General features: G+C 48.1%; 3 protein-coding genes across 3 annotated transcripts; all 3 read left to right on the top strand.

The window, feature by feature from the left end:
• Positions 1-256: 256 nt before the first annotated feature.
• On the top strand, positions 257-2,462 carry LOC100826082 (ricin B-like lectin R40G2). Its single transcript, XM_014896968.2, has 6 exons — positions 257-690; positions 799-921; positions 1,041-1,442; positions 1,548-1,670; positions 1,777-2,005; positions 2,108-2,462. Coding segments are annotated over exons 1-6 (1,038 nt in total). The 5' UTR covers positions 257-531; the 3' UTR covers positions 2,110-2,462.
• Positions 2,463-3,902: 1,440 nt separating this feature from the next.
• On the top strand, positions 3,903-4,943 carry LOC106865851 (ricin B-like lectin R40G3). Its single transcript, XM_014896969.2, has 2 exons — positions 3,903-4,300; positions 4,394-4,943. The coding sequence occupies exons 1-2, from the start codon at positions 3,935-3,937 to the stop codon at positions 4,625-4,627; spliced, it is 600 nt and encodes a 199-aa protein (XP_014752455.1). The 5' UTR covers positions 3,903-3,934; the 3' UTR covers positions 4,628-4,943.
• Positions 4,944-14,153: 9,210 nt separating this feature from the next.
• On the top strand, positions 14,154-15,850 carry LOC100825768 (NAC domain-containing protein 92). The gene is made up of 2 exons (XM_003559732.4): positions 14,154-14,786; positions 15,038-15,850. The coding sequence occupies exons 1-2, from the start codon at positions 14,277-14,279 to the stop codon at positions 15,434-15,436; spliced, it is 909 nt and encodes a 302-aa protein (XP_003559780.1). The 5' UTR covers positions 14,154-14,276; the 3' UTR covers positions 15,437-15,850.
• Positions 15,851-19,736: the final 3,886 nt, after the last annotated feature.

Below are 19,736 nucleotides of genomic sequence, written 5' to 3'. Positions count from 1 at the left end.
TTGGTCATTCATTTACGCGGATACGTATGTATTCCTTAGCCTGTAAGCATACTGCATTCCAACGTGTATACAAGAAACCAAATACGGAGTACTGACAATACGCCAAAAATGGACAGTAAATACACCAGCCGTGCTCCGCCTCCACTGATTCAATTCCTACTGCTGGCGTAGACGAATACGATGAACCTCTGCCGCATACAGCTAACGCGGCGTTAATGGCGGACGCAATACAAAGATGGCAAGTTCATCGAACCAACGGCTAGAATGCTAATCCACGCCAAGTGTCGAATACAGACTTGGTAGCAGTCCTAAGTATGAGCGGCAGCTAGCAATTACTGCCCGCCATTAATCCACAGCTCACTGCCGAGATACGCTCCAAAGATTAGCAGCTAGCAGGACGCTCCTTCGTCGCAATCTCTTCGTCCCTCCCCTTGCTGCTGTGCTATAAAAGGGCACCCCGGGGCAGCGCCTTCTTCCTCACATCACACCACAGTTCCTCTTCTGAGCGCACAGCCAAAGAGGAAGAAGAAGATGTTTGGGTTCGGGCACCACCACAGCCAGGCGGCGCCGCCGTCGTCCGGGCCGAACCAGATCTTCAAGGTCTTCTGCCGCGCCAGCGACGACTACGTCCTCGCTGTCCGCGACGGCGCCGTCGTGCTCACCCCCATCAACCCCAAGGATGAAACCCAGGTAAGTTCCATCAATCCATCTCTGAATTTCTCGTCAATTTCTTTGGCATGGATCTATGATATGGATGTGCTTAATGTGATACTGGGATTGGATTTTGCTGTCTGGCAGCACTGGCTCAAGGACATGAGGTTCAGCACGAGCATCAAGGACGAGGAAGGCATGCCGGCGTTCGCGCTCGTCAACAAGGCCACCGGGCTCGCCGTCAAGCACTCCATCGGCCAGTCCCACCCCGTAAGCCTCCTTCTTCTTCCCCAATCGATCTTTGAGTTCTTTCTCGACAATAATCGATCTTGATTCTATTGCTTACACGGAGACAGATCTCTAGCTGACGACTCTGTTTCTGAATCCAGGTGAAGCTGGCGCCGTTCAACCCGGCGTACGAGGACGCGTCGGTGCTGTGGACGGAGAGCAAGGACGTGGGCAAGGGCTTCCGCTGCATCCGCATGGTCAACAACACCCGCCTCGGCTTCGACGCCTTCCACGGCGACAAGGACCACGGCGGCGTCCACGACGGCACCGGCGTCGTCCTCTGGGAGTGGTGCAAGGGGGACAACCAGTGCTGGAAGATCCTGCCGTGGGCCGAGGCCCACGCCGCCGTCGACTCTGGAGCTATCGCTGGTAACTGGGCCGGATCCGGCGGCCCGCCGGTCCACTCCGTGCGCGTCTTCTGCAAGGCCGGCGAGGACTTCAGCCTCGCCGCCCGTAATGGCACCGTCGTCCTTGCTCCCACCAACCCCAGAGATGACTACCAGGTACTGTACTAATCACAAAAAACAGAGTATTGTTTTACTAGTGTTTTAATGGTGATGATCTTTGTTGTGAGAATAAATTGTTTGGATCTCTATGTTCTTGGGCAGCACTGGTTCAAGGACATGAGGCACAGCAACAGGATCAGGGACGAGGAAGGGTACCCAGCATTTGCCCTCATCAACAAGGTCACCGGCGAGGCCATCAAGCACTCCACCGGCCAGGGCCACCCTGTAAGTACAATTTACCCAACAAGATCCTCTATTTTATTTGCCTTGGTACAGATGATATGATCTGAATATCTGATATGATGGATGAATGTATTGGTGATCTGTGCAGGTGAAGCTTGTGCCGTACAACCCGGAGTACCAGGACGAGTCGGTGCTGTGGACGGAGAGCCGCGACGTTGGCAAGGGATTCAGGTGCGTGCGCATGGTGAACAACATCTACCTCAACTTCGACGCCTTCCATGGCGACAAGGCCCACGGCGGCGTCCATGACGGCACCGAGGTCGTGCTCTGGAAGTGGTGCGAGGGCGACAACCAGCGCTGGAAGATCCTCCCCTGGTGTAAGCATACTAATCTAGCAGAGATCATTGATGGGCAAAGCCCTTTGCATCCATTGCTGAATTTGTGTTCTGACGATGAAACTGTTGCTTCCTTGATTGCAGAGATGCTGTGCCGGGGAGCTTGCTGCATTGCCATCGCCATGGATTAGTGATCCGAGTCGTCTTCGTCTTCGTCGTAGTCTGCTGCTGCTGCTAGCTAGAAATAAAGTTCGTGTCCAAATAAAACCGTGTGCAATGATGTAATGGCAATGGCGTGTCTGTGTCCGTGTCGCTCTGTGAGCTGAGCGTAATTTCCATGCGAGGAGAGGAGGGGCCCCTGGTTTCTGAAGATGAACTCTGATTGCCTTGATTGTAATCAGTCTGTGTTTCCTAGTACTAGGGCCTGCACTGCTCTGTGACCTGCATTGTCTCCTTGTAAGCCCCGATCGAATTCAATCCAAACCAATGGTTCACCTACCTTGTATTGTACCCTGTCTTAACTTGTAGCCGTCCCAATTTTTTCATGCTTACATGCTGTTCCGGTGCTCAGTTTTCTCTGAACAAAATGGGTGGGGCTTTGCAGACTCTGATGGTGTCTTTACGGTTGTGTTTGGTTTGAGCTGAGCTCATCCTTGCCACGCCAAAATTTTGGTGAAGATTTCGGTTGTTCATGGATTTATCAATTTCGGCCAAAAATAATGAATTTAGTTGGTAGCCAGGTGGCATTGATTGTTATCTAAACGTCTATTATAAGGATCAGTATTTAATCATGACCGAGAAATTTGGTCTGCATTATTAAACGTTGGCCACCGTCCAAACATTATCCTGCCTCATTGTTATCTGTCTGGTCAATGTTGCCAGGCTCTGACTGATGTCGAATAGTTAGGGCTGCGGATACAACTAGGGGAGAGCAGACATCAAACCCTGTTAGCAAAAGAGAGAAGGTGGCCAATGATGGGCCTTAAACAAAACACTTTGTTTGTTTTTTGCTCTTTGGTACTAGTATGATCAACACGGTCGTCTTTTTCAAGATGAGAGTATGCTCTTCTTCTTTATACTGTTGCGGTCTACTTTACAGCATGTGGTCTTGAAAAATTAAATTAAATTCTAAGATTACTGCTGAAACTTCAACCGATCCACCACATCAGCATCCATTCAGCAAGAGCAAGAACAGCAACAAGAGAAGAGAAGTAGTAGTACTCGCAGCGATGCGACGGTGTAATTGCACTTCCAGTAACGGCCCAGCCACCCTCCCTGGGCTGTTATCTCTTCCGAACTGGGAAGGATTGCTTTGTCTTGTCGATCCACATAAGCGTTCAAATTTGCAGCCCAGGAGCAAACGAACTGGGCCTTACTTGTTCGTCAACTGGGCCAAGATCAAGCGAACCCAGCACTACCATAATTTCTAGCCCGGAACCAAATTCAAGACCGGCAGTCTGGGCCCCATTTGACCTTAAATGGGCCATCGCGTTTGACACACCTGGCTTGTACGGTTGTACGTTGTACCTTACCATTCTCTACCGCGCCCCCTACAAAAACAAGAACATTTCTACCACGAATACAAAAATGGAATGTACAACAAAAAAATTAGCCTTAGTGGCAAACCAGCAGGGGCACGTAATTAAGATTCGCCAGGCAATAATAGCCCAGATAGATTAATTCTTCCCAAGGCCACTAGAAATCGAATCACACAAAGCTCTAGCTACTAGCTTGGATCGATCAGGACACCACATCCATTTCCCCAGCTATATAGCTAAGCTAGTGCCGCATGGCATCATCGATCCTATCCCATGGAATCCTACCATTGCACACCAATCGAGCGTGAAACTAACGCCATTGTAGTGCAACAATCGAATATATATTGGTCACTTGGTTTGCTCGCCCCTCCTGCCTATAAAACCCCTTGTCCTACACACATGCATTCTGCAAGAGTAATCAAGCAAGCAAACCATGGACTACTACCGCGAGAGCAGCTACGGCGGGGGTTACGGGGCGATGGCGACGCCGGGGTACGCGCCGCCGGTGCCGTACGGGATGTCGCAGGTGAACATCGACGGCTGCGGCGCGCCGCGGCGCCCGCTGCCGCCGCAGCCGACGGTGAAGGTGTACTGCCGCGCCAACCCCAACTACGCCATGTCCGTCCGGGACGGCAAGGTGGTGTTGGCGCCTGCCAACCCAAGAGACGACTACCAGCACTGGGTCAAGGACATGCGCTGGAGCACGAGTGTCAAAGACGAGGAAGGTTACCCTGCTTTCGCCCTCGTCAACAAGGCCACTGGGCAAGCCATCAAGCACTCCCTCGGCCAGTCCCACCCCGTAACTAACCGATAACTCCATTGATCTTCTATGTTTTCTTGTATAATTGAGAACTAATAATTGTGCTGATCGACGAACACGATGGTTGTGTAGGTTCGGCTGGTGGCGTATAACCCGGAGTATATGGACGAGTCGGTGCTGTGGACGGAGAGCCGGGATGTCGGGAACGGGTTCAGGTGCGTGCGCATGGTGAACAACATCTACCTCAACTTCGACGCGCTCAACGGGGACAAGTACCACGGCGGCGTCCGTGACGGGACCGAGGTCGTGCTCTGGAAGTGGTGCGAGGGCGACAACCAGCGCTGGCAGATCAAGCCTTACTACTGATCATGCATGCATCCAGCCATCAGTCAGTCAGTTAAGCAAGCCCCTCTGCACTGCGCACCTATGGCATGGCATATCTACTCAAGTCTGAAGATCTGAATAATGGTTGAGCTGCTGTCGATCTCCCGCCGCCTTCCATGCGGAGGAAGGCCGGATGACACGCTCTCGTATAATAATCTGTCTAACAGAAGGATGGAGTAACAATAAGAAGCGCTTCATATATATCAGTATGGTTGGACATGTGAAATACGTATATACTGCCTGAAATTCGGTACTACTTGTCTTGTGCACTCTCTAGTCTATATAAACTTACTTCGTAGCTAGCTACTGATTCTGCAAACTGAAACCCTGTCAAAAAAAGAAGAAGACTCTGCAAACTGAAATTCAGTGCGCAGTCTATCGGTATGCAGACATTACGGGCCTTGAATCGCTTAGATGGAACCAGGCCGGAGGACTGGCCCGAGTTAGCATAACAAACTCTCTAGGGCCCATCCAGGAGGACTTTCTGGACCGTGTTTGTGTTGCGTGACCCTGGCAAACGGCCCAGTAGACCCAACCGCAGGCCTTGGAGTCAAGCCCACGACGTTCGGCACCGGCCCAACCCTTCTCATCTCACCTTGCAATATTTCCCCTCTCCCCTCAAAAAAAAATGCAATATTTCCCCTCAAAAAAAAAAAAATCTCACATTGCACTAAGCAGCTCGAGTTTGCTAGTACGCCATCCCATCAATCCATCATGAGTTCATGCCGTAGAAACAAGTTTTGAGTCTTTTGACCGCTATGCCATCAAATTCAATATCCATCGTGACGTGCGACGAGTTTTGGTCAAGTCATCTCGTGTCGTGTAGTCGTGTCGTGCATTTGGCACCCGGCCGGCCGCGACCTCTCGATCTTCTTCTTCCAGGAATCACGCACGGGGAGCAGCAATTGCGAGCCAGGAATCGTGCTCTCGCTGATTCCGAGGTAATGTAGCTTAGGTAGAGGCAGATCATCCCCATATGGGTCAAAGGCTAGTACTGCCACACCATGCTGATGCAATGCATTCTCAGCACTAATCTCGATTTGTCTGGTATACTACTCCATACACTCACCGTCACGCGGCCCCAAACCGTCCAAGCTGCTCGCACGCATGCACGCACGCACGTCACGGTCAAAACTTGCCCACAAACCACGGGTCATTGCGGCTGATTAAGCTAAGCTTAATTCACTGCTTTCCAGGATGCACGAGCACGTACGCACGAATGTGCATTTGCTAGTACTCAGTGGTACTCCTACTATAGTAGAGTGTCTATTATACTTTGTAGTTTACTGATACCACCGCTCGTGTATGTCAAGCATGCACTGCATTTACCTAGCAGTATGCCTCAGAGTCGTCCCAACTTTCCCTGCAGTGTCTGAACTCTGTGAACTACTGGCTGTATAACAGATTTGCAAATCAAGAGTGTATATATGCAATGTAGTACTACTAGTAGTATAGTTGTACTCTGTATAGCGATAGGCCGGTCGCCAACTAACAGCCTAGCTAGCTAGCTAGAGTATATACCCTGACCGTATATTAGTAGCAAGATGTCGTATATATAGATTTAACTATATCAAGTGCATGCATCATATCGATCCACCAGCTGCCGTATATATATGTGCCAAAGTCAATCTGGAAATCCTTTGTCGAAATAACAAATTGCGATGGGAATTCTGAATGATGCGATCAATCTAGCTAGTTCGATACTAGTAGTTGACACGCGCTAGCTTGTGTACCGGTTACCAACTTTTGCTTCATTGACCTGTGCCCATATATATATGGCCGTAGAAGATAAGTGCAGTTGTACGTTAGCAAACCTACCCAAATAGATACCCTTGACACATGGATAGTACGTACTCCAGCACTGAAGAACCAATACAGTTATTCCTTGGCACGCTTTTTTTTTTTTGAGGAAAATTGACACGCGGATCGAGTATAATATTGCAAATTTGAAATACGTACCTACAGTTGTTTTGCAGTTGTATGGCAATTAATTTTTGTGTTCTTTTAAAAAGGAGATAAAAGAATTGTCTTGCCCCGATCACCTTAATTAATTGAGAAGTTTGGAAATAAACAGAAGCAGAGATAAATCTTGAAGTGCAGGTGGCCCTAGCTAGCCAGCCACACGTTAGTTCCTGCACATTTCCGACAGTGTACAGTGCCCCTTTTTAAATTTTGTTTTTGGCTCTTAACTTGTTATGGCATTTGTTCCTTGAGTCTAGTCGTCGTCGTGACGCTTTGAATAATGCTGCCCAATGATCGATATATATACGCGCTGATTTGGACATCCTCGTAGACTTTGTACTGTGCAAATATCCACAGCGGCCATACCGTATCTTGAAATTATCTCTCTAGCACTATCTGGCTAGCTATGCACAAAAGTATTTACGTATGCGTACTGTACGTGTACTACGTGGCTTCTGGAGTCCCGGTACGTGGGACAGCTAGTGTGCGTTTATCCTGTTGTACACACAAGAAGCACAAAATCGACCGAGAGTGTACAGCTCGGCATGCAGGACACCTATGCACGCAATGTTGCCACATTTTATTTCGCTTAATTTGCCTATGCAGATACAATATTTTTGTAGCAAGGTGTTGGTTATTTACGTGGCATGCACCGGACAAGATAATGTTGCCTGGCTGCTGCAGGTTGCACCTGCACGTGTGTGTGTATATATATATACACGACTATTTTCGTACAGCAGTAAATAAACGACGTATTTGTCCTTCGAAGTCTCGGCGTGTACGTAAGAGACCCAACAATTGAATATATATTATTCCCACGCAACTCTGCCATATAATACAGCTCCTGCCGCTAGCTAGATCTGCTCTCCATAATTCGATCAAAAATACATTGCCGTGATCTACTCATGATCTGGATTGAAAGCGCTGCCGGGGGTGATGATGTACGTGCAGCGTACGTACTCCAATTCAAAATTGTTGTGGTTGTTTTAGTAAAACGGCAACAATTTATGATCGAAAGAAATGCTAGCACCGTACTGATTAAGAAATGTACATGCACCCAACGATTGTCTCAATTAGTGATATCGAATGGATGGATTGATGGGCGACTTGGCCGGGCGCTGACAAAAGGCATGGGGACTGGGCGGGGAAAAAGACAAACGTGTCCGATTCCAATCATCGGTACTACGGCAGCCGGAAACGAGGACCTTCGATGCACGTACGTACGCCATGCATACATGCATGCAATTAAGTTTAGCTCTCATCGCCGTCGAGTAATTAATAGTTGCACTGCTGCATGCGTGGATGATCCCTGGCCTCTAAAGACATGCCAACACGCGTTACAACCTGGTTTGGCAATAGAGAGGATCAACGACAGAGAGGCAAGTATAATCCTGCTTGATCTCAACTCTTAAACGTGACACGTGTTAATTTGCCACGTGGGCAGCAGGCAGCTGGGTTTGCCATTCGTATAGCGTTCTTCGCCGATCTACCAGTAGACAGAGTCACAGAGAGGCAACAAATCATCAATCCTTGTGACTTGGCCAGCCGACACGTGTTGGGTTTGATTAGCTAGCTAGCACAAGGAATCAAGCCTTTTTTTTTTAATAAGAAGTTGGCGAGTGGCAAGTCGTGTGTCCATGGATGGAGATCGACCATTTCTGGCATTCTACTCGAAGACTAAGCCTTGCTAGCTCCATGCCTCCACCGATCAAACTTTCAACTAGACTAAAGATACAATCCAATATACTAAAAGCACAAAGTAAGCAATGTTGTACGGGCCAGTTTTGTGAACTTGTGCGTTTATCTTCGATCGACGGGTGTGTGCTTTGGCTGTGTGTCGTTAAGCGCCGTAACCTGGTGTTCCCAAGAGAACCTCTCGCTAAACTTTCCAACAAAGCTGCCGTCAAAGGTCTTAGTTTTTCAAGATTTTTTTTTACGGAAAAGCAAAGAAAACTCCAAGTAGGTCGCAAGCATCTCCAGTTTAGGTAAATCAACGACGCATGCACATCACGCGTGCCATCCGTCCCTGTCACGCCTAATCATGCATGCCTTGGTAAGTTAATCAGCATGCATGCAAAGAGTCCATGACGACCTAAACACTAGCTTAATACTTAATCAATTTAACGTAACCTAACGCCGCAGCATTATCCGTTCCGGCTGTCGATGCCTGCCTAGCTGCCGCTTTGATCCCATCAGTGATCACATCAGCATCTTCTTCCTGTCCTATCAATTCCAAGCAAGTTATTGGACCCAGCCGATTCCGTCGATCAGGCACTGTTACTAGTACTTGTTTAATTAATCAACGCCAATCGATGGAGCTAATTAGCTTAATTACTAGCAGCATGCACAAGAGACGGATAATCATGATCAATCCCGAGGATGAATGGATGATGCCTTCTGTTCTACTACTACCTACCAGGCCGGATGGAGTATTCTCAATGGGACGAGATACCCCATGCCCGGCCGGTTAATTTTAACTAAGATTTGTCACATGGCTGCGCGTTAATTGGCTTCTCGATCGACCGATCCGTACGCATATCGGGCGGGCAGCTAGACGCTTTCGGCGTCGATCTTGCCTGGAAATTACCGTGGCCGCACACGTGCGTTGAATTTACCCGGCCGGCCGTAGAAACCTGTAATAGTACTAGCATCTTTGCAACGATTGTTGAATAGTCAGGAGTAAAGTTTCAGAAAAGCGGCCAGCACATACAGTAAATAATCGGCGCACGTACTACGAACGGACGGTGTGTAGCGTTTGGGCACGAGTTGTCGGTCCTTGAGCCCCGCCGGCCGCATCTCGTTACTTGATCCGCATCGGGATCAGGCCTAATTAATAATTAGCACAAGGATGTGAACTTATTATGGAGTACTCCTATACTTTGTCTCCTTTTGTAATTACCTGTCGGAAAAAGTCTGAACCTTTGATGGCTACATTCACAGAGCCGGATTAATTACGTACGGTACACACTTGTTCCAACTCGGTCGATCCGTACCGTAGGTCACCTAAACCATTGACTTTGACGCACTTGGCACATCAAGATCATCAGCAAAGTAGAGAGGGTCGGGATCGATCGATAGCTAGAGCTGCTGTCGACCTGCTTAATTTATCTTACTCCCAAGTCACCACTTTGACAAAAAGGAACAAGAAGAAAATTGGGTAACTAAAATCAAACATGAAAAGGTACTACTCCAGTACAAAAAAAGGAGTAGCAGCCCCGCACTACGGTTGGTTGTGTCCGTTGCAACGGAGCCCAAAACCGGCCGAGTCAAGTTGGGGTCATCCACGTACCGTCTTCTAAGGGGGAAAAAAAAACGGCCCCCTCTTATCCTCCGACAATCCTTCCTTCCCTGTAAAAAACGTACACACACACAGACACAGCTGTGCCACTGGCCGGCGGCTAGCTAGCAAGTAGGCCGGTGCCTCCCCCGCATCGATCGATCTTGTTCAGAACGGCAAATGCAGTTTTCAGTTCAGGCGACAACGACAGACACGGCTAGCTAGCTATACATACACGTCCATTCCATAGTGTAGATGCTTTACTTGCTGAATAAGGCTATACGTCGTTGTCTTATCATCTTCACAGCAGCCCGAAACTGCCGTGCCGCCGCCGGCCGCAGGAGATCGATCTTGGCCCAATTGAACTGAAGAAGAAAAAAGAGGCAATTAGCACGCACGCTGGCTGGATCGAGTGAGCTGGAAGAAGAAGAAGAAGAAGCCGCGTGATTGCAGCTGGACAGTTGCAGAGTGCAGAGGAATCTGATCTGCAATAAGCCGTGGCGCCTAGCTTAAATCTGCTGCTGCGACACTGACCTGCTGGGCCCGGTCGACGGAGTTCCGGCCGCCGTCCAGTCCAGTCCAGTCCACCACGGACCCACCGCCCACGCAACCAAACGCAAAGCCGTTCCCCTTTTTCGCCCCCTTTTCAACTCACTAACAAAATCCTTTCTTTCTCATCCGGCGTCGGCTACTTTTAAAAAAAAAAATCTTGTGAGCTGTACGGTACAAACTACAGAGGATTACATCCTTCACGCACAGTTATAGCACTAGATTTGTACACTACAGTACGAGCTCCATCATCTAAAGAATATACGCATCTGCACCCGTACAGTGTGCTAGCTCTAGTGCCGGACAAAAGAATATCAATTCCTAGCAAAAAGGGAAGAATAAGAAGAAGAAATAGTTGTATAATCAAGCAAGGATCGACCGATAAAGAACAGATATACTACTAGTATATACGCTTCTTAGGAGCCAAGGCATTTTCGACCGCCATCCAAATTCCCCCCTTCCGTTTTCTGCCCTTAAGGATCAAGCAAGCAAGCAAATCGATCCATCCCATTCTTCCCCTTCGGCCTGCCTCTGCCTGCCCCCGATCATGGCAGACCACACCATGCTTATTATACAAAACCAGAGCCAGCTTTGGAGTAAAACATTTCCAGGGAATCTCCTTCAAATGTTTGGGGGGCGGGCGGCGTTTTATATGCCACGTTTGGGCGGGCAAATTAAAAAGTCTTTATGCCGGTCGCCAGACTTTCATTTCAATCCATCATCCGCATGATCGATCGATCTTGGGGATGATTTGATTTGGAATGGAATGGCGGCAGCCGCGGCGGGTACAGTGTTGCTGTCGCTGCAGAATGACAAGGAAGACTTGATCTCTCTCTGTCCGCTTCTGGAACCGATAATGTGTGCCGGTCGACAGGGACTCTGACCGATGAACAGGTCCACCAACAACACACCATATCTCTCTACATCTGCATCCATCGATTGGTCCAGATTCTCTCCGGCCACATCGATCTTGCGGCTTCTGGCAACCAAGTTTCGCCCAATTATGGAACTGTAATTGGTTTCAGTAAAAGATACTGGTACCTAGCTTGTCGAATTAACCAACTGCGCGGTTAAATTTGATCCAAGGAAATCGGATGACTTTCTTGTACTGACAGTCAAACAAGCAGTGTTAGTTTATACAGACCTGAATATTTCAGCTAGCTCCAGAAGAAATTTCAGCAGAAAACAGCTCATGGATGCCGCAAGTGGGAAAAAGTCGGCGTTGCAACTGTAGCTTGTTTAATTACTCGTCACGTACTAGTACTACTAGTAATTTGTTGAAATGGTTTCACGAAAAATTCGATTTTATTACAGTATTTTATAACCTCGAGTAATTAAGTTCAGACTTCTGAGCTGACTGGACGCTTGCAGCTGGAAAGCACGTATGTTGTGCATCACGGAACAGTTCGTGACGTAGCAATGTACGAAGGATTTAGCAGCGTCACCACGATAAAATCGATGACTGGATTTTCCGTAGCGCGCACTTCATCTCCAATTGAGAGTATATACTATTTCGAGTCCATTTGCAGGATTTCTTTAATTTCCCCGAGATTTAGTCTTTGCATTAGTTAAATCAATTAAAAAAATTATCCCATATAATTAATTTCGTACGGTTTCTGAATGACCAGCTAAGAAATTGCCGGGCTTTGTGTGTGTCAGCGCTAGTGAAATGGAATTTATGTTTCGTGCTAATCACTTTCGATTTACAAAAATCAATGACCCTTTTTTTTTCTACTATCGTCTCGTATTAACATTGCAAATATTTAGACATGAACATTTTAGTTCCATGAGGAGGTGTGTCAAGGTCGACGGCAACATTGCAACTGTAGCTTGTTTACTCGTGACGACATAATTTGTTGAACTGGTTTTTGACAGGGTGATCTTTTTCCCCGTTACAATATTAGCAGCTTGTGTAAGTTTGGCTGGATGCAGCTGTGAGGCACATGCATGCATTTTAGCCGATGATGCATATATACTTGATATAAGAAATTCGCAGCGTCACACGATGAGATATCGATCGATCAATGACTGGATTTTTCGTGTCAATCGACACCACTGATCCTCAAGTTAATCAGATTTAAGAGTGTTAATACAATTTCGATTGATGCTACTAGTCTATCTACTACTACTAATTTCCTCGACATTTAGTCGTCGCGTTTCTAAAACTGGTCATCGACCATCCCCAACAACTAAACTAGTCTCGCAAATAACATACTATCTTCGTCCCATATTAAGTAATTCAAATTTATACAAATATGGACGTATCTATGTTCAAAAGGCGTCTAGATACATGTAATAGAAAGTCACTTAGTATGAGACAGAGTGATTATACGTGCAGGACTATCTTATATCCATCAACTCAATTAATCAAACATTGATTGTCCTTGTTAATTTCTTTTCTTGTGATATCGATCAATTATCCCTTTCACATTTGTGCCACGCAGCACTGATAGTACCTAGCTAGCTTGGTGGTTAAGTATCGATCCGGCTGTTATGAATGACGGGGCATGGGCAATATAGGAAGAAAATTACAGGGTCATATCTGCCATTTGGCCCAGTATTCCACCGTATCTGCCTAGCTCGTCGATGCAGCCTGGAATTAGTAGCTCGATCAAATATAAACAGTGTAATTCTTCACTAGCCCATTTTTCTCCTTTGTGCAGCTAGCAGCAGAGAGTGGTAGATGCATGCATCCTGGAATTAACTGGTTCGATCGATTGGTTTGAAAAGGATCTAGACTTATTTTTGGATTTTACCCTTGATATATACCTCAGTGGCTCGACACTACCAGACGAACCAGCGACCGACTCGAGCTTAAAATTAGTTAATTAATCCCGGTCCGAAATCTTCCCGGCGGTTGGGTACTTTCTGCTTGGCTGCAAATGGTGTGGCTCCCATTAAAAACACGTATATATAGCTAGACGATAAAGCTCGTAGTTACTGGTATCTTTCAGAGCCACTGTATACTACGTAGGAGGCGAATTCCGGGACGAGTAGAAATTATCGTCGGCTAGCTGAAAGTAATACCGATCGCTCGTTTGTTCAATCCCCAAATCACACAGGCACAAAAACAGCAGGAATTGACGTGTGATCCGTCGTGCGTAGCACCGTCAAGATCCATTTCTACTGTACCAATCGCCTAAGTATGTAAATGTGTTATACCTACCTATGGCTATATCTCGGCCGTTGAATGTTTCTTGTTCTTGAGAGATGCTAGCTAGTTGATCAATTTGGACTTTTTGGAGTACTCATCAGCAAAAAACTCTTGAGAAAACTATACTACTCCCGGCATATACATATTTTATTCCCGGAACCTAATTTGCCAATGTCAATTCTAAGGTCCAACGAATAGCCCCGGCCGGGCAATGAACTGTTAGTTAGCCGTGGGAGATGTTATATCCCAGGGGACTAGTTCCCTCCTATTCGAAGAAAAAAACAGTGGGAAATGGTAAAAGGTTTCATTTACCGGTAGTACTTACTGCTATCATTATCATGAAGCTCTATTTTGGGCATCAAAAGCAAGAAATTGGATATATTAGGACAGGTTTAATCAGGCAATTACCACAGAAGCGATTAAATGGAATCGATATATCATGAGCAGTAAAAGAAGCAGCAGAGTAATCAAAGTTAAAGCGGGCGCTTAACTTCTGGAGCTTCTGCTACAAGCTGCCTTCTCCCGCACGGCTCCAAACCCTCTATATAAGCAGCCCCCATCCCCCTCCGCTCCCTCAAATCCATTCACCACAGCATTCGTTTCCTCCCAAAATCCCAGAACCAAATCAAGCCATTCGAAGCTCAAATCCACTCCTTTCTTCTTCTTCCTCGAGCTCAAGGTCGGCGGCCATGTCGGACGTGACGGCGGTGATGGACCTGGGGGAGGCGGCGGCGCCGGCGGTGCCCCGACGGAGGCAGCAGCAGCTGGACCTGCCGCCGGGGTTCCGCTTCCACCCGACGGACGAGGAGGTGGTGACCCACTACCTGACGCCCAAGGCGCTCGACGGCCGCTTCGCCTGCGTCGTCATCGCCGACGTCAACCTCAACCGCTGCGAGCCATGGGAGCTCCCGGGGAAGGCCAAGATGGGGGAGAAAGAGTGGTTCTTTTTCGTCCACAAGGATCGCAAGTACCCCACGGGGTCGAGGACCAACCGGGCCACCAAGAGCGGCTACTGGAAGGCCACGGGAAGGGACAGGGAGATCTTCCGTGGCCGTGGGGGCAGCGAGGTGCTTGTTGGGCTCAAGAAGACGCTGGTGTTTTACCTTGGGAGAGCTCCCCATGGGACGAAGACGCAGTGGGTGATGCACGAGTTCCGGCTTGATGGGCAGCTCCCCGCTAATCTTCCCCCTTCTGCCAAGGTATGCTAGAGAAATTAAAGATTGAATTTTTTTGGGGTTTGGTTTGGTTTGGTTTAGTCTTTGTGTTTGATTGATTCGTGGGGAAGGAAGAATTAGTCTGATCTTGGCTGGATCCATGCGCTAGCTGGCTGGCTAGAGCTGGATTCAGGATCATTCAGGACCACGCGCTTAATTTGCAGGTTGCTTCTTCTTCTTCTACTTCGAGTTGTTTTCGTTTCTGACTGGGGAATTTATTTGTTTGCGTGATGCAGGATGAGTGGGCGGTGTGCAGGGTGTTCAGCAAGGACATGGCGGCGGCGGCGGCGGCCAAGGCGGAGCCGCCGCAGATGGAGGCGGCTCCGGCGGCCCCTGCCATGGCCATGGAGAGGAGCGACTCCATCACCGACTTCCTCGACGGCTTCCTCCTCGACCAGCTCCCGCCGCTCATGGACTTGCCCTTGGCCACCGGCCCCATGGAAGACGACGGCGCCTCCTTCGAGGTCAAGGCGGAGCAGCAGGAGAACCCCAGCTACTTCTCCCTGCCGGCGACGTCGACGAGGGTCGGCGGCCAGGCGGCGGACTCCATGGCTTCGTCCTCGAAGCTGTACCTCGGGCTGGACGACCTGGACCCGCTCATGGACTACTCCAACAACGACTTCTGGAAGTTCTGATGAATCCATCCCCATTGGAGGATGAACTAGAGATTCTTCTTCTTCGTTCGTTCTCCTCCTGCTAGTGCTAGTTATTACAGTTTGCTGCTGCTCTTGGACTTGGATCGATCAGTTATTAGTCGTGTTTTTATTAACTTGCAAATTCAGTGTTGTTGTTGTTGCTGCTGCTAAACGCTAATTAGGCGAGGAGGGATGGTTGTTGATGCGTGCAAGGCTAGAAACCGTGGCCTGTGAGTGCTGGTTGAATCTTTAGGGTGCAAATTTCATACTTGTAGGCCGTAACCTTGTACATGCAGTGTTTCTAGTGATTGTTAGGGGGGATGAATTGAAACCCGATCAAATTAAAGATGTGTGATTCCTTGTGCTTTTTGTTCGAGTTGATTGAATATTGAATCCGACATCTGATTGAATGAACTAAGGTGTGTTTCTTCATTTTGCGTGTTAGCAGCTCGATCGGTTCCTTGTCAACTTCTTCCGATTTATGTTCGAACTTTTTGTTACTCCTTTGCTTTCCGAGATCCCGGTCGATCTTCCGTTACACTTCGCAATTGACGGCGATCGTCCGGATTGTGTCTAATTCTAGTTGTTCGCTTGCTCTGTTCTCTAGAAACTTCTCGGTTCTCCATTGATTCCGTTTCTAGCCTTTTGTAACTGGTTTATTTTTCCGAGATCTTGCTTCTCCATTGCGCGTAGTACTTAATGCGAGTTCAATCTTCTGGATCCGTTTCTAGCTTTTCGTAACTGGTTTATTTTTCCGAGATCTCGCTTCTCCATTGCGCGTAGTACTTAATGCAAGTTCAATCTTCTGGATCCGTTTCTAGCTTTTCGTAAATGGTTTATTTTTCTGAGATCTCGCTTCTCCATTGCGCGTAGTACTTAATGCGAGTTCAATCTTCTGGATGTTCTGCGCCATTCTCTCGATAAATTTACCGTGGACTTGTTTCGACCTTCTTTCGAACCTTTTCGTAACCGTTTTGTTTTTCCGAGATCCCGGTGTTCTTCGTTACACTTAGTGATTAATGATTTCCATCTTCGGATGTTCATTTTTTTCTTATTTGCTCGATCCATATGTTCTCTCTGTAGACTCTTTTTTTATATTTCGTTTCGAGCTTCTCGTAACCGTTTTATCTTTCCGAGATCTCGCGGTTTTCGGTTACGCGTAGTAATTAAATGGAGTACAGCTAGCCGTTTTCTACGGACGATTGGAAAAAGATAACATTGACATAATTCCCTTTGTGTTACATGGCACGATAATTCCCTTTCTAATAAATTCATGAGAGAGAGAGAAGGGAAAAAAATTACGCGTAGTAATTAAATGGAGTACAGCTAGCCGTTTTCTACGGACGATTGGAAAAAGATAACATTGACATAATTCCCTTTGTGTTATATGGCACGATAATTCCCTTTCTAATAAATTCATGAGAGAGAGAGAAGGGGAAAAAAATCATGTTCTTCTGCACCCAATCTAGCTAGCTTTGGCTTGGTTCAACCGATCGATATTCTGTGTACGCTCGCCGGGTGTGCGTAGCCGGGTTGCAGGGATAGATAGGTAGATAGATAGATAGATAGATAGATAGATAGATAGATAGATAGATAGATAGATAGATAGATAGATAGATAGATAGATGGATGGACGAGCCATGCTTACGTACGCGTATGTTTCCATGCGTGTACCTGTTAACCGAAGGAAATTCTGTTGCCGTAAATCCCTGTAGCTTATCCAGCAACAGCAACAAACTCTTGTACTTATCTCTTTGTAATCCTTATCTAACCCCTTGAGGCATATCAATATGAGGCAGGCCGGTGAGGGTTACTCACGGTAAATAATCTCTTTCCCTGTGTTTCTAACTTGGTATCAGAGCTTGATCCAATCTCTTCTCGCCATGGAAGGTGCTGCCGCTGCCGTCGTAGGAGCCATCATCAACCCTGCCGCCGGCGCCGCAAACCCACCCGCACCTGTCCCTATCTCTTCCATCACCAACCTCATCGCCATCTGCCTCATCCGCGACAACTTCCTCCTATGGAAAACTCAGGCCGTCCCTGTGCTCCGGGCACAGCAGCTCTTCGGGTACGTCGACGGCTCCATCAGGATCAGCTAGTCATGATCGCTCTCCTCGCCTCCATGACCGAGGATATCCTCAGACAGATGACGCAGCTCACCACCGCTCGCTCCGTGTGGTTGGCGCTGCATGAGTCCTTCGAGTCTCAGAACCGCGGCCGCTTCATGCAGCTGCGCTTTCAGCTGTCCAACTTGAAGAAGAAGGACATGACTGCATCGGAGTACTTCACCAGGGTGAAGGGGCTGGCTGATGCAATGGCGTCTATTGGCAAGCCCCTCTCCGACGAGGAGACGCTCGGCTACATGCTTGCCGGTCTTGGATCGGAGTATGAGCCTCTGGTCACGTCCATCACCACCAAGGATGAACCGGTGAACCTTGGCAGCTTCTATGCCCACTTCCTCAGCGCCGAGCTTCGCCTTGAGCAACAAAACGCTGCCACTGACGTCCACTCCTCCGCCAACTTCGTCACCCGCGGGAACGACTCTCGCCGTGGTGGACAGGGAAGTGGCCATAACCGTGGCCAGCACCAACAGTCGCGTAATCGCAGCAATGGCAACGGCAAAGGCCGGAGCAACCTCAAGTGCCAGGTGTGCTCCAAGTTCGGGCATGATGCCCTTCACTGCCGCCAGTGCTTCAATCACTCCTACCAGCCGGAGGAGAATCGTGAGCGATCCGGCAACGCCGCCAGCACCGAGAACTACTCCGTCGACAACAACTGGTACATGGATAGTGGCGCGACGGACCACCTGACAAGCGACCTCGACCGCCTTCACGTCCGCGAGCGCTACGGCGGCAAGGACCAGGTTCAGGTCGCCAACGGAGCAGGTTTGCACATCTCCCATGTTGGTCATTCAACTATTTCTGGCTCTTCCGCACCTTTACATCTTCGGAATGTCTTACATGTGCCACATATAAACAAACATCTCTTATTTATCAACAAACTTGTTACTGATAACGACGCATTTGCTGAATTTCATCCTCACCTTCTTTGTGTAAAGGATCGAGCAACGAGGGCAATACTTCTGCGCGCTAGGAGCCGTGGAGGTCTTTATCCGGTGCCAAGTCTCAAGTCGTTTTCTTCAGCACTCCTTAGTCGTCGTCGTGCTCTTTCCAGCGCCCGGATCACATCAGATCTCTGGCATAGGAGACTAGGTCATCCGTCCAAAAATGTCGTTGATTCGGTTCTTAGTTTAAACAAGTTTGCTTGTGCACCGTCAAACATGTCTCTCGTTCCTCGACTGAAGCCGACTACAAAGCTTTGGCGAATGGCACAGTCGAGGCGACCTAGATCCAGTCTCTCCCGAAGGAGCTACGAGTTCCTCAGCCCCGAGCGCCTGTGTTGTGGTGTGATAATCTTGGAGCAACATATCTCACAGCTAATCCAGTTTTTCACGCACGCACGAAACACATCGAGGTGGATTTCCACTTTGTCAGGGAGAAGGTCGCAATGGGGGCTTTGGATGTACGATTCGCCTCCTCAGCTGATCAGGTAGCCGATGCCTTCACGAAGCCGGTCACCAAGCAAATGCTGGAGCATCTTCGGCGCAATCTCAACCTTGTTACGAGTTGACATTGAGGAGGAATGTTAACCGAAGGAAATTCTGTTGCCGTAAATCCCTGTAGCTTATCCAACAACAGCAACGAACTCTTGTACTTATCTCTTTGTAATCCTTATCTACCCCCTTGAGGCATATAAATATGAGGCAGGCCAGTGAGGGTTACTCACGGCAAATAATCTCTTTCCCTGTGTTTCTAACTGTACCCAATCATATATCGTTTCCCACCTAGCTAGATATTATGCCATTCCCAGGGATGCCAGGTCGTGGTCATCGCATGGTCCGGCCACTTGCATGTCCCCAATACATACATACACGAGATGATGGTGCCTTAACCTAATCAAAATCCCCGTCATTTCCTGGCAAGTAACGTACTATGAGTAATTACTAGCTAAGCTACACCGGGTGCGCCTTAATACATGGGAAATGCTAGCTTCTCGATCGTGCATAGGAGTACCTCGCGATTAAGCAAAGGGAATACGGAGTAGCTAGCTAGTAGTACTGCTAATAATCCTGGTCGTGCACTTCATATTTGCTCTCTCCAGTACGCGCTTCTGCTAATTCTATCTCGGGTTAAGGCACGGAAGCTTCGCCTAGCTATCCCGCTTAATTAATGGCTTGCCATAATAACGTGAAATTGAATAACCCTCCGATCCATATTAATTGTCAAAATATTACATGTAT

This window comes from Brachypodium distachyon, chromosome 1 (assembly GCF_000005505.3).
Source record: "Brachypodium distachyon strain Bd21 chromosome 1, Brachypodium_distachyon_v3.0, whole genome shotgun sequence".
NCBI lineage: Eukaryota > Viridiplantae > Streptophyta > Magnoliopsida > Poales > Poaceae > Brachypodium > Brachypodium distachyon.
The sequence above is the reverse complement of the archived record's forward strand: the minus strand, read 5'-3'. Positions and strand labels throughout refer to the sequence as shown.